General features: G+C 31.9%; 1 protein-coding gene across 1 annotated transcript; it reads right to left on the bottom strand.

Moving 5' to 3' along the window:
- Nucleotides 1-9,909: 9,909 nt before the first annotated feature.
- On the bottom strand, nucleotides 9,910-13,038 carry LOC123202900 (probable LL-diaminopimelate aminotransferase, chloroplastic). Its single transcript, XM_044619051.1, has 11 exons — nucleotides 13,015-13,038; nucleotides 12,562-12,668; nucleotides 12,411-12,439; nucleotides 12,234-12,301; nucleotides 12,050-12,166; nucleotides 11,836-11,898; nucleotides 11,200-11,304; nucleotides 11,022-11,072; nucleotides 10,603-10,923; nucleotides 10,302-10,508; nucleotides 9,910-10,224 (listed from the first exon to the last, which is right to left on the bottom strand). The coding sequence occupies exons 1-11, from the start codon at nucleotides 13,036-13,038 to the stop codon at nucleotides 9,934-9,936; spliced, it is 1,383 nt and encodes a 460-aa protein (XP_044474986.1). The 3' UTR covers nucleotides 9,910-9,933.
- Between the last annotated feature and the right edge of the window lie 1,169 nt (nucleotides 13,039-14,207).

Raw genomic sequence — 14,207 nt, 5'->3', positions numbered from 1 at the left:
TTGTTCGAAGTCCAAGCTTTTGTTTGTGTTAATGTTTATGTGCCTTGTTCTTTGGGGCAAAGTGGTGAGTTGGCGTAATTAATCAGATAATTAAGGTACTAATTAAAATTAGATTAATTAATAAGGGGATTAAGCTTTAATTACAAGGTGAAATGGAGGTGTGATCGAAGGTGAAGCATCAGCTATCAGAAAAATTAGCATTAAAGAATAGAGACATCCCGCCAAAGCCCCTGAAAATCAATTTATTATCACCTTAATTAAATTGATTAATCCAGAAAGTTTAAAGATAATAATTTTTACTTATGTGGGTCGTTTGGATTTTCTTGAAAAGCCACTCTGGTTTGTTTTTCAGATTCATATGAAATTTTGGGTCTCATTCAGAATTAAAAAAAGGGCCCTTCATGAGATTTCAAGAGTTAGTTGACACCCCTCAGCTGAGGATCAGATTGAGAGAAAAAGACAGAATTCAGAATTAAATATTTACATTTTTATAATTAACCCAAAAAGGCTTTTTGGATATGGAATCTTGATATTATAATTAATATATTGTTATTTTATCTTTTCTCCTATATAAAATAAATAAATAAATAAATTATCATATTAAATTTTGAAATTCGATTAAACAATTAGAAAAATAAAAAAAGAAAACTAATTTTTAATTGTATCATATATTTTTATATAGTTACTTTTTACAAACATCATAGAATTACAATGGTGTAAATTTTCATTCTAAAGCTTCTCCTCAATAAGCCTCCAGATTTAGGGCTAATTGGGTTCTGGTCTAAATTAGCACCCACAAATTCTGCAAAAGGGTACAAGAATTTAGGAAATTTTTGTCTTTACATTGGTGTTTTTTTTTTTAAATAAAGAATTTTTCTTTAAGCCAAATAAGATTTAATTATTTACACTAAATAAATAAAATCTCAAATTTAGTAATTAATTTTATAATTATTATATCAAATTCGTTAAAAATTTGATTTTGATATATCATTTATAAATATTAATCTCATCCTCTTATATCTGGGAATTCTATACCTTTTATTTTTATTGTGTTCACAAAAATTATAATAATTTATATATTCGGTAAAAGTAAATAAACTTTAGTTACTCTTTATGGACGTTTGATTATAAGTAATAAAATATTATTTTAATAATCTATTTTTTATTATTAATATTATATTATTTAAGTTTATCAATTATAAAAGATTTTAATAATTTTTTATTATAAAAAATGATATGATAGGTAATATAAACTCTCACATTAAATTTTTAAAAATTATCATTTACTAAATTAATATTGATTTTGTTACTATCATATCTTTATTTATTAATTTTTTAAGGTAAAAATATTTTTATTTTTAATTAATATAGTAAATAACAAAAATGTATTTTATAATAATTATATTTAAAAATATATTTAAGTAAAATAATATATTAATATTTTTATTATTTTTAATTAAATATAATAATAATTTATATATAATAATTTGTTAATAATAATAAAATATTATCAAGCCAAACATAATAAGTTCTAGTACCCTAAGAAGAAACTGGCCTTCAATAATACAGGTTACAGAAATATTTTACTTTAATTTAGAATATATAAATATGGGTAGTTGATTAAACTATGATTGCTTACATTGATTTTGAAGAACAGTAAGAAGTAATTATATTCGTTCATTAATAATGCACCGGTAAAAGTCCGTCATTGTTACAAGATAATATATGTTATTATGGATTTAATTTTGCTTTCACTTTTATAAAGCCAACATAAAAATGCCTTAAAAAATGAATAAAATCAATAAAATATTAAAATTTATAAAATAATGATTGAATAAAGGTGCATTTATTTTGATAAAAAAATCAATGGCCAAAGAAGAAAATGTTGAGATACTCGAGTGATAGCAACTAGGGTTAGATTCAAACCGAATCGAGCTTGGTTTACAGCCAGCTCAAGCTCGGTTCGGTTTTTTTATGACTAGCTTGAGTTCGGCTCGAGTTAAACTCAGCTCGGTTCGAGTTCAGCTCGTTTTTGGTTCGACTCATTTACGGTTCGGTTCAGCTTGTTTTTCATATCAAAACAGCACCGTTTTATATATATATATATGGATCAAAACGACGTCGTTTTGTATAAAAAAATTTTAAAAAAATTTACCGAGCCAACCCGAGTCAACTCGAGCTGGCTCGGCTCGAATCCAGCCCTAATAGCAACAACTAATTTCCATCATCAAAAAATAAAATAAAAACTATAAAAAGAAAAAATAAATTTTCAAACTTTTGAATTAAAAAAATTATTAATTTTTTAAATTATAAAAATAAAATGATATAAACTATTTGATTTTAAAATTAAATAATAAAATGATAATTTTATTTTTTATTTTACTTAAAATTAATAATTTATAAACAAATATTGAAAATTTTAAAACACTATAAATAAGATTTTAAAAACAGGTGAAAACTTGGGTGGAGGTATATCCTTCGGCCTAATAAAAATAATAAAAATGTTTGGAAATACCAAAGGTGAAGTAGATTTAGGACAAAAAGAGGTGGGCAAGATTATATAACAGGTGTAGCTATTTGATTTGTCATAGGCCAAACGACTATTTCCCACCCAAGGTATGCTGTAATGACAAGTTTCCCCCCTTTAAATATGGAAATACCAAACACCTACCCATGGCCAGTTAAAAGTAACGGGGTTAAGGGTAAAATTGTCATTTTCTCTATAATATTAAAAAATAAACTAAAATATAATTTCCTTTTGCCCCCCTAAAGTTTGAAAACAAAAATTTTCCCCCAGCCTAAGTTTAAGAAAATGGCAGTTTCACCCCAGGGTTTGGTTTTGAAATCTCCGGCGACCTCTCCGGCTCCGTTGCCGACGGCTTCTCCCTCCCGAAGAATCCTCTCCTTCCGGTGATCGGTTTCCTCCCATTTGGAGGCCCGATCGTCGCCGGAAAAGCGGTGGGAGACGAAGAACTTCGTCGGGGAAGACGAAGTTCTTCGTCTTCCCAGACGAAGACGAAGCCGTCGTCTTCGTTTGGGAAGACGATCGGCTTCCCAGGGAAGACAACCGTCTTCTTCGTTTGGGAAGACGATCGGCTTCCCAGGGAAGACAACCGTCTTCTTCTGGGAAGACGATCGTCTTCCCAGACGAAGACGACGGCTTCGTCTTCGTCTGGGAAGACGAAGAACTTCGTCTTCCCCGACGAAGTTCTTCGTCTCCCACCGCTTTTCCGGCGACGATCGGGCCTCCAAATGGGAGGAAACCGATCACCGGAAGGAGAGGATTCTTCGGGAGGGAGAAGCCGTCGGCAACGGAGCCAGAGAGGTCGCCGGAGATTTCAAAACCAAACCCTAGGGTGAAACTGCCATTTTCTTAAACTTAGGCTGGGGGAAAATTTTTGTTTTCAAACTTTAGGGGGGCAAAAGGAGATAAAATTCTCAGGCGTTAGGGTTCTGTTAAATTTAACTGGCCATGAGTGGGTGTTTGGTATTTCTATAGTTAAAGGGGGGAAACTTGTCATTACAGCATACCTTGGGTGGGAAATAGTCGTTTGGCCTTTGTCATAACCAAATTAAGATGGTGGGGTCAGCTTGATTGGCCTGAATGGGCCTTTTTGCACGTGGACTCGCTTTGGTTTTCAAATGAAAATCAATGGAGAAACTGATGGTCACTAACCGCCTCACCCTCTGCCTCACAGCTCACCCCACTACGTTACTCCTCCATCATCACGTGCACTTTACAAGTGACAGCATACGGGATATGCGTGATCAAAGATTTATATGGCTGTCTTTTTCGTATTCCAAATGTTGTTTAGTTATTAATGGGGGTTAGAAAGGAGAGGAACGCGAATGCAGAAAGCTGAATTAATATATGTTTTTGTTTTAAATATATAAATACATATATTTAATGAATATTATTATATAATTAGATAATTTTAAATAAAATTAAATTTAAATCAAATTTATTCTAGAAATGAGCTCAAGCCGAAATCTAAACAGTATAACCAAGCGGTTTATAAGGCTTGCGAGCCGGTTGAGCCACCCAAGTGTCATTAGACTCATTAAGTGGACGACATCGTTTCAGTGAAAAATTAGAGTGAAAGCGAAAATTTCCTTTTTCCCTTGCTTCACCCTTTAGGCCTTTACACACGCATCTTCCCTTCAGTCTTTTCATCTCCGTCAGACGGCGCTTATTCCAGTCGACTCCATCATTCTCACCATAATTCTGGTCTTCTCTTCTTCAGTCTTCTTGCTTTTGGCCTTCTCTTCTTCAATCTTCTTGTTTCACCCTAATTAATTAGGGTTTTTAATTTAGGGGTTTTGTCCATTATTGTTTTTCTATGTTGCTGTGTTGAGGTTTGAGACAAAGGCATATCAAGTTTTGCTTTTGAAAACCTTGAACCTTAAGGTTATTTTGTTTCAGTCATGGGTATGGTTATTTTGAGACAAAGGCATACCATGAACTTAAGCAATGTTGCGGCCATGGGTATACTGGTGTGCTATTTTGTTAACTTGATCTTAATCTGTTCTAAATCACTGTACTTAGTAAGCTTCTATTTTCCTCATTAGCAGTATCTTACATTAGAGAAAAGTTAGTTGTTTTGATTAACAAAGAATTTTTGATTTATCTGTTCTCTACTTGAAGGAACTGCAAACAGCTCGTTAGCTCGCAAGCTCCAGCTTAAGCGACTATTCTCTTAGCTTGTCGGGCTTGAGTTTGGACTCGATTTCCTCTATTCATCAGTCGAACTAAACTTGAGTTTGATTGAGATTGTATTCAATTTGGTTTAAATTTAATTCTGATTTTAAGTTAAAAATCAAATAATATTTAATTATATAATAATATATATAAATATATATATAATATCACCTATTAATATGACCTATGAATTTATAGAATTCCTATGATCATGGAGAAATATCAAATTCGAGAAATTGTGTCTGATGTTATGGGTCCCCGTTTCACCTGACAAGCAATGTGGGCGTGATGAGAATGAGCCTATCACTTTAAGCCCACTTAAGGATCATCTCGATTTAGATCCATTGCAATTGTGAACAAGTTATAATTGTACCATACTCTCTTTTGTCAATTTTGAAATTTACTCAGGCTATTTGGTTTAGAAAATATTTTATTATTAAAATTAAAATATTATTTTAAAAATAAGTTATTTTAAAGATTATTAAGTATAAATTATTTTTATGTTTGATAAAAATTGATAGATATAAATAATTATTATGTTTAGTTAGAGGTAATAAAAAATATTAGTATATTATTTTACTTAAATATCTTTGAATATAAATATTTGAAAATGTTTTTTATGTTATCTATTAAATTAATTAAAAATGAGATTATTTTTATCTTGAAAAATTGATAAATCATAATATAATTATGATAAATAATAATATAGTTATAAAAAAATCAAAATCATTTTAATAATCTTTTAATACCTAAAGTAGAGATAATAATCAAATTACCTCTTATATTACCTATCATATCACTATTGATAATAGAACTATAATATTTTATTATTTATAAACTAAACAAAATAATATAAATAATAAAAGATAAATTATTAAAGTAATTTTTAATTCTCTTTAACAAAATGCCCCATTGGTAAATCACTTTTAAAAGTTTATTTATTAACACAATTTTTATATAATTTTGAATTATATTATATATATAATTTTATACATAAATAATAATATATCAATATATAATTAAATAATTTTAAATTAAAGATAAAATAATATTTAATCATATAATAATTTATTATTATTTGTATATATAATTTTACTATATAATTTCGGTATACCTGATAGAGCAATTTATGTTATTGGTGTACAATTACGATGGTGCGTAAATTACTATTTTCCACTCAAAGTGCAGGAAACCACTTCTCACCCTTCAAACGGTTAAATAACAAAATTCATCCAAGTGTTATTCTAGTAGAAAAAAAAAAAAAGATATTTAAAATAAACAAAAAAGATTGAAAAAGATTGTTGGTCAGCGCAAAATGGCTTGATCGCATCCCAAAAAACCTGATCTACTCAAAATCGCAACAAGTCAAAGTGTGATTTAATAAGATGTCACCCTGGTTGAAATTTGTTCAAGGCAAAGCGTGATTCTACCCGATACAGGGCACATGTTGGTGGTGCAATTAAAGTCAAATCACACCTTGGTGCTGGGTGGTTTACCCTAAGTTACACTTAAAATTATATAATTCCGTTAGAATCATATAAATCTGATAAAACCATACTTTAACTGATGTAATTCAGATTAAAATGTGATTAAATGACTTAATGGACACAGTTTTAAGATTCTTTACTATTAATAGAGTTTTATATTAGTGAGTATTTGAAATTTAAATATTAAAACGTAACAAAACCTAAAAACCTAGGGTGGAAATGAAATATTTTTAATAACGAGAAATTTTCATATTATAAAATTTGGTTTATTACATAAGGATATGTTATATATATAAATAATATATTATTATTCGATAATAATATATTATCTATATATTTAAATTATATATTAAATATATATGTTTATAATTTTATTGTATTGCTTATGTCGCAACAGCTAGAATTTTAGTGAAAGATACTGGGAAAAAGATGAATAAGTGTGCACATATTCCTTTTTCTTTTTCCACTTTGAACAAACAAAACAAAACAATTTCACACTTTCTTTTTTCTTTCTTGTTTCTTACACAACCACCACACATATTCCTATTCTTTTTCGACTTTGAACAAACAAAGCAATTTCACACTTTCTTTTTTCTTTTTCAGTCTATATTTTTTCTTTCTTGTTTCTTACACAACAACTGCATAATTGAATCTTCCTCTGTGTATGATCGATGACGACCTAGAATTAGCGAGTACTCCATACAATTGATTTGACAACCCAATCGGCTTTTATAATCCCGATTTCTCATCGACTTGCAGATTTTGTTCAAACTCTGCTGATGAAACTTTGGAGGAATGGTTCTTCTTCTTCGATACAAAGAAAAAACATCCACTTAGGGATCCGTTCTCATCCGCGACAACATTGATCGCAGCCTTCTGTTGCTCCATTTTCTTCATTTTCTCCTTGTGCAAAGCTCGCATGGCGTATGCTTCCGCTAGACCAGCTGCAGACATGGCTATCAACCAGAGAAAGTATAACTCTCTTAACTTGGAACTACACTTGAATATCCGCAGAACGTGTAGAAGAAGATTTAACTTGATTAGATGAGGTAAAAGGATGAGGAGGAGGGTGCCAATTTATAGGCTTCTGTGTGCTTATAAAGTCGGAGGAACAAAGTGGGTTCGGGAGAGAATTCTCTTTTGGCTGCCTTGTTGGCCAAGTAATAAATTGGATCGGTCATGTGGCGGAGAAGTCGCGTTTCCCGCCTACGCAAACGTATCAAGCAAGTACGTACGTCAGCCAATACGTGTCAAAGGTTGGGGGTGGGCCATGGCCTACGCAATCAATGACGTGGCACAGTTAAATACGGTTTGCTAGTCCCTCAGATTTGATGTAACGAAAGCTCCCGTAGAGTATAAAACTAACAGAATCTTATTTTATTTTTTCAAATAAATAATCCATGACCTCCCGGAGTAGAGGCGTCTGAAATCTAAATTGTCATCGTAATCATGGTTTTAAAAGTCGGATTAATTATTAAATTAATTATTTTATTAATTTATTGTTGGATCGATTTGATAGATTCAATTAAAAAATTGATTTATTTAAATTATTATTAAATTATAATAAATATATTTTATTTAAAAATTTATAAAAAATAAAATCAATCAAGATATTCGTATCTACGAAGATTATTATTTTTAAAGAGTAATAATTATTCATTTGATTTCAATAAAATAATTAAAATAAAAAAAGTCTCAATCTTATGATACAGAAAAAACATAATTCTGTAAATAAGACATTTCGATAAATATATGATACTTTTTTTATTTTTTCTTTTATTTTTCTTACAAACCTTTAAAAATTCATCAAATTTAATAAAAAAATAATTAAATCATTAAAAATAATTAAAATTTTAAAAAAATTCAAAAATTCGGTCAAACCCAGTTTTTGACCTGTTCATCCAATCAAACCCAATTTTTGACTAAGTTTGATCGAGCCAATAGAAAAACCAGTTTTTAATATTAATCGAACCAGACTTAAAGCCGATTCTTAGTTGAACCGGCCAATTCTATTCGATTTTAAAATCATTAGTTGTAATAATATTGGGCAAAGGACTATGTGCCACGAAAGCTTTAATTCAATTTCAAAAATATATTTGTGATAATTTAAAATTTTAAATATTCATTCATGAATTAATTTTTATTAATTTTTTTATAAAAAAAGGTAAAATAATTATTTTACAACTAAATCATAAAAAATATTATTTTTCTCTTCAAATTTTAAAAACTAACACTTTATTTTTATTCTTAAAATTTAAAAAGTTAACATTTCACTTTTGGGGTTTCATTTCTTCCCCTCCATTCTCCAACAACCATTCTTCGATGACCATTCTCCAACTAATCTCACATTTGCCGATGCACCCTCTTGCATCTCGGACAATGACGAAATGACGAAGCTACCATGAACACAACGAATCATGGTTGTTCATTAAAATCAATAGCGTGACGTGTCACACAACTGATTTTGGCCAACAATAATGTCTCCCAAGCATCTTCATCGAGTTCTTGGCTGAATCAAAATATCTCCCGAGCATCTCCATCATGTTTATGGCATTGTCGTCATGTCGTGGCTCTAAATTGAAGCATTGTCATCACGTTAACTATTAATTTTTGTCATCATCTAGGATTGGAGATGGTGTGTCGGTAGCTGGAAGGTTGGCTAAAGAATGAAGAGAAAGAAATGAAACCTTATGAATAAAATATTAACTTTTTAAATTTTGAAAATAAATGTGAAATATTAGTTTTATAAATTTGGGAGGGGGAATGATATTAATTATTAGAATTTTAAAGTTTAATAATAAAATAATAACTCTTATTTATAACTAAAAATTTTAACAAAAGATAATTTATAAATAAAAGTTTAGAATTTTAATCTGTAATAAGTGTAATTCCGAGATTAACCATAAAACTTTGGAAAATAGTCATTTGACCCTAATAATACATCATCTACCAGAATTGTACTTAACGCTTGTTTGACCCGGCCAGAATGTGATTAAGAGTTTAGCAGGCTATTAATTATGAATGAAAATGAAAAAAAAAAAAATCCAATTTCGAAGTCGAAGGTGTCAAAGTCAAACTATGAAAGCTAACCGAGTCTCTGCTATTTTTAAATCGTTGTAGTCATTTAACTGTTATGGGTTTTACTTGGTAAAAGAATTCAAGCAAAGCGACTTTTGAATCTTATTTATGAAGCATCTCAAGTCATATAACCCTCACATCAAAAGCATATTTGCAAAGCAAAAGCAAAGTGACTTTTGAATCATATCTTCTCTTGTGAATCAACGCCTTCAATCTTTCCTCTTCCTTCTTTCTTCATCTTTCCCTTTTGCAATATCTTACTTACCACATATGTCTCGGCCACACAGTCCCCAGGAGAAGACATGGCCTATTTAAAATGGGAATTAAATAGAAACATGAATTAAATAAGAACGTGAATTAAATACGAATAATTCGCATTTTTACTAGTGAGGTTGATGTGAAATGGAATTTGTTAATGTGATGAGTTTGCAAGCCATTGGCTTCTTTTTACTAGCGCCAAGAGCCACGAGGGCTTATTTGTTGACGCTTCTGTTTGGGCGGCACTGAAAGTGGTCCTTCTTGTTGGATTGCTACATGGGATTGGATTTAAATTCTATTATATCCTGAAACGAAGCCAATATTTGTCTATTCTGAAATGTATCATGAAGTCTTCATTTATTGTCTTTATCCTTGTATGGTGCGCAGTTATTCAGACTCATACATCAGCATCTACAACAAAATTTTGAGCCTGGTGGAAGCTTCTAGTATGCTTTGTTTATGTCCAAATGAACTGACTCTGATGTATTCTTCGCCGCCAGGGCCGAATCCGCTTCCCGGAACAGTGACAATGTGGGTTTTCTCAAGAATTTCTGCAAATACATCCCAAGAACTCATGCCTGGAAAATGCACCCATACGTAAGGTGCGTTCTTCCCGCCGTAAACCTTCAACCCAAGTGATTCAAATGCATCAACGATTATCCTGGCGTTGTCCTTGTAGTAGTCAACTACACTGATCAAAGCCTGAAACCAATTTCGCAGAAGGGAAGAAGTTAATTCTACACAAGATAAAACATGAATTGGAAAGGAAATTGAGGTACCTGGTAACCGTCTGGAGAAAGGCAGGCTAGCCCTCCCGCCTGTGAAATATTTGAAGCACCATTGAAGCAAGTGCACACAATGCGGTCGAAGTCCTTTATGACTGGATATCCATTAGAGTAACAAAGCTCTTCAGGGACCACTGTCCAACCAAGGCGGACACCTGTGAAACCGGCGAATTTGGAGAAGGACGAAATTTCAATGGCTACCTATTCACACAATATAGGCAAACTTTATCATACAAAAAAAAAAAAAAACAGTTTTCACATTAAAATCAGAACAATTGATTTCTTGAAAGCCGACCTCTCTTGCTCCAGGAATTTCAAAGATTGATCTGGGGCTTGAGTCTGTTATATAAGCAGAATATGCGGAGTCATAAATTATTATTGATCCATTTGCCTTTGCAAACTCCACTAGTTGTTTTAGTTGCTGCCAAGATGCAGCATGGCCCGTTGGATTGTTTGGAGAACAGAAGAAAATTATATCTGTCCGTGGATTTGTTGATAAATCCGGAAAAAAATTGTTCTCAGGCCCACATTTCATGTAGGTAATTTTCCTGTATTTCCCAGTTTCTTGTTGGAACTTGCCAGCCTGACCAACAATAACGCTAGAATCTATATATGCCTGTTCCAAACACATAGTCCATTAAGAAAAAATGTGATTTTTTCAAAAGAAGTTTAGCAGAAAAACCGGAAAAACTAACAAGCTCCTGAAATATTAACTGGAAAAATTGGGTCCTGAACAGCCACTGTTACATTGGATCCCAGAAGCATCTGTTGAGAGCAAAAATATAAGTTGTCAGGATTTGTAACTTTGTTTAACACAAACCGAGCTATAAAGAAAGAAAAGAAAAAAAAATGAAGTTAAACGTCTGCTGCAGAGCTTAATTAGTTGTCATACCTGTAGGCGAGAAATGTCACACTGTGCACCATCTGAGACAAATATTTCTTCAGCTTTTATGCCCATGTCTTTATAAAGTATTTCAGCAATTGCCATTCTTAATGGCTGAAAGATGGGGCAAAAAAGTTTCAGTTTCTTGAATGGACGGGACAGAGCCAATGGGAAACTATATAAAATGTATATGCAGAAAGAGCCCAACCCATTATTCTTTCCCATTTATTGATCTGTTATGAAAACTGCTTCTGAAAAACAAAAATATATTAAATCTTTTGATGAAATATTAGGCTTAAAAGATTCAAGACTCTGGTAAGCACACTTGGCAGGCTATTATGAAATATGTAACAGTGAAAACGTTACCGAGCGAAAACAAATTGTTATTTTCTTGGCCAGGAAGTCATCTTATTTTTACCTACTACAATGGTTAAACCAGGAAAAATCATCAAGGTGATGCATTTGCATTATAATTGCCCTTAAAATATGTTGTCCATAACATTCTTACGCCTGATTTTCCTATCAAATATTGCTGTTGTTGCTATTTTTGTATAGGGATTCATTTACATATCCCTTTCTATTTGATCTGATTTTCTGATGATAATGATGACAAGTTCACGAATATTTAGAAGCGTATTAATATACCATGTTGCCTTGCTCAGCTCCATTCCCTTTGTAGCCCTGAACTGTTGATAGAGCAAGTGCATGCTGCCAAAAAAAAAAAACACCTTTGTCAGAAATTATTCACGATTGCTCTGATTATTCAGGTAAAGAGATTTATGTAGGAAATACTTTCGACATTAGAGGATCTATAGAGTAAAAAAGTAATCTGAAAGCATGAAAAATTATACTGAGTTACCTCAGCCATTGAAGATGTTATGATTTCAGGTATAGGCTCCGTAGTGTCACCAATACCGAGCCTTATAAGTCTTGCATTGGGATACTTCCGGGCGTGTTCAGTCTCATGTATTAATAGCTGGTCAAGAAAAACAATTAACAACTTAATTATATGTTAAGAACAGACTAAATCAGAAGTGTGATACCTCAGGAAACAGATATCTAGTGCGTAGGCTCTCCATATTGGCATTACGTGGGACTTCTGTGAAATGACCTGCCATTGCAGTGCATAGCAAAGATTACTCTTTGATCCATATCAAGTTTGTTAAAGATAATATAAAATTCATATTCTGTTGACTGCATTGTCACAGCAATTAACCTACCAGGTTTCCATCCATTGTTGGACTTTGAACTGCAAATCACCCAATAAAATGAAGACACAGAAATCATCAGCATACCTTGAATAAGAAATATTATACAAACATTGGTGAACTAATAGAATAACAATATAATGTAGGGTCTATATATATCAACCTGTTCCAATTTTTTTTAGGCTGTAAAATATTTGCATGTGGTATGCAAATGCGTGAAGATGACATTGTAGAGTAATATATAAATCGTTTCAAGCTTTTGCTTTCCTGCTGATTTTTCGCAATGGGGATATATGTATGCAGTATGTATAATGAATGAACTGTCTTTTATGAGTCTGCGATAACTGGGTACGACAGTGTTAGTATTTATATAAGAAATATAGCATTGGGAAAGTGGCAAAAAGTCCATCAGGACATTCTATGGAGTTTTCCAGAAACAAAGCTTGCGATAGCCATTCCATCAGCATACAAGTTCCTTTCTTAGTTTCACATATACAGCCCCTTGGACTGTGACGTTCAAAGATGTTAAAATTCCATTAGCCGAACACACCTAAATTTCAATGCAGCACATTTTTCCAATGGAAAAATTCATCATTTGATCATTCCTTGAACCTACCAATGTTTTCGATCGTGCACACATAAAGTAAAGACGACTTCATCATTTGATCATTCCTAAAATAGTGTTAAGTTATTGAAGATTTTTCTAGATACTTTTTGGCTGCTATATGTTTACTTTTTTATAATATTATATTAAAGATTAGGTGGGTTGGAAGTCTCTAGAAACTATATGTGTGGCTGTCCTAAGATTAAGCAATTCTTGTCTCACGTTTGGTAAGATTTGTTAAAGTTACTTTTTGTACAAACAACCCATATATATGGCTTTAGTTTGTAGAATGGAATGAATAAAATATTTGAAAAGAAAGTTCTCTTCTATACATATTTTTCTTTCTCTTATCTATATCAATTTTCTACTGTCAAATAGAGAAGAGCATGTCTTCCTCAGTACTTCCAAAAGATCAGGGCCGACGGGCCAACCAATTGAAAAAAATTTTGAAAATTAAGTTGTTCAGTCGCATGGCAATCTGCCAAGCCAAATTCCATATGGACCATGACCGTTGGCTGCTACAGAAAGAAATAGAGAAAACCTGTGTCGATTCAGTGGAGTCGTGGGGGATTTGGATTTGAACTAAACATCAAATTGATTGAACAGTTGACTCATGGTGATGCTGAATTCAAAAAAAAAGTCCATTATATGAAAGGCCAATAGCTCACACCCAAAGTTTGGTGAAATCTCAAACTTATATCAATTAGCTTTTAAAAATTCAAACACTCAGTCTTACATTAAAATTCATTATCAGGATTGAAAGTAAAAATATTTTAAAAAACTAAAAATTTCTTACATTTCCCCTCTATGTTTAAAAATCTAATAATTTTTCCTATCCAAAATTTAAAAAGTGACAAATTCCCCCCTAGAGTTTCATTTTTTTTCTCTTCTTTCTTTAATGACCATTCTCTGGTTAATCTCTCATACCGGTGTACCCTTTAATCACCCGAACAGAGATGAATCGTCAACCAATACAGACAATTTGTTAATAAAAAGCTATATGACGCACAAATTTATGCATTACACAGATCTGTGCATTAACTGATTTGTGTAGATTTATGCATTTGGTCGATTTATCCTTAACTTTAATAATGAATTGTAACATAAATGTGAATTTTTTAAAGTTGATTGTATAAATTTAAGATTTCACCAAACTTTGGGGGGGGGGGGGGGGGGGGGGGGGGGTGGGGGTGGGGTAGGGGGGA

Source organism: Mangifera indica, chromosome 19 (assembly GCF_011075055.1).
Source record: "Mangifera indica cultivar Alphonso chromosome 19, CATAS_Mindica_2.1, whole genome shotgun sequence".
Taxonomy (NCBI): domain Eukaryota; kingdom Viridiplantae; phylum Streptophyta; class Magnoliopsida; order Sapindales; family Anacardiaceae; genus Mangifera; species Mangifera indica.
This window is presented reverse-complemented; position numbering and strand designations above follow the sequence as displayed.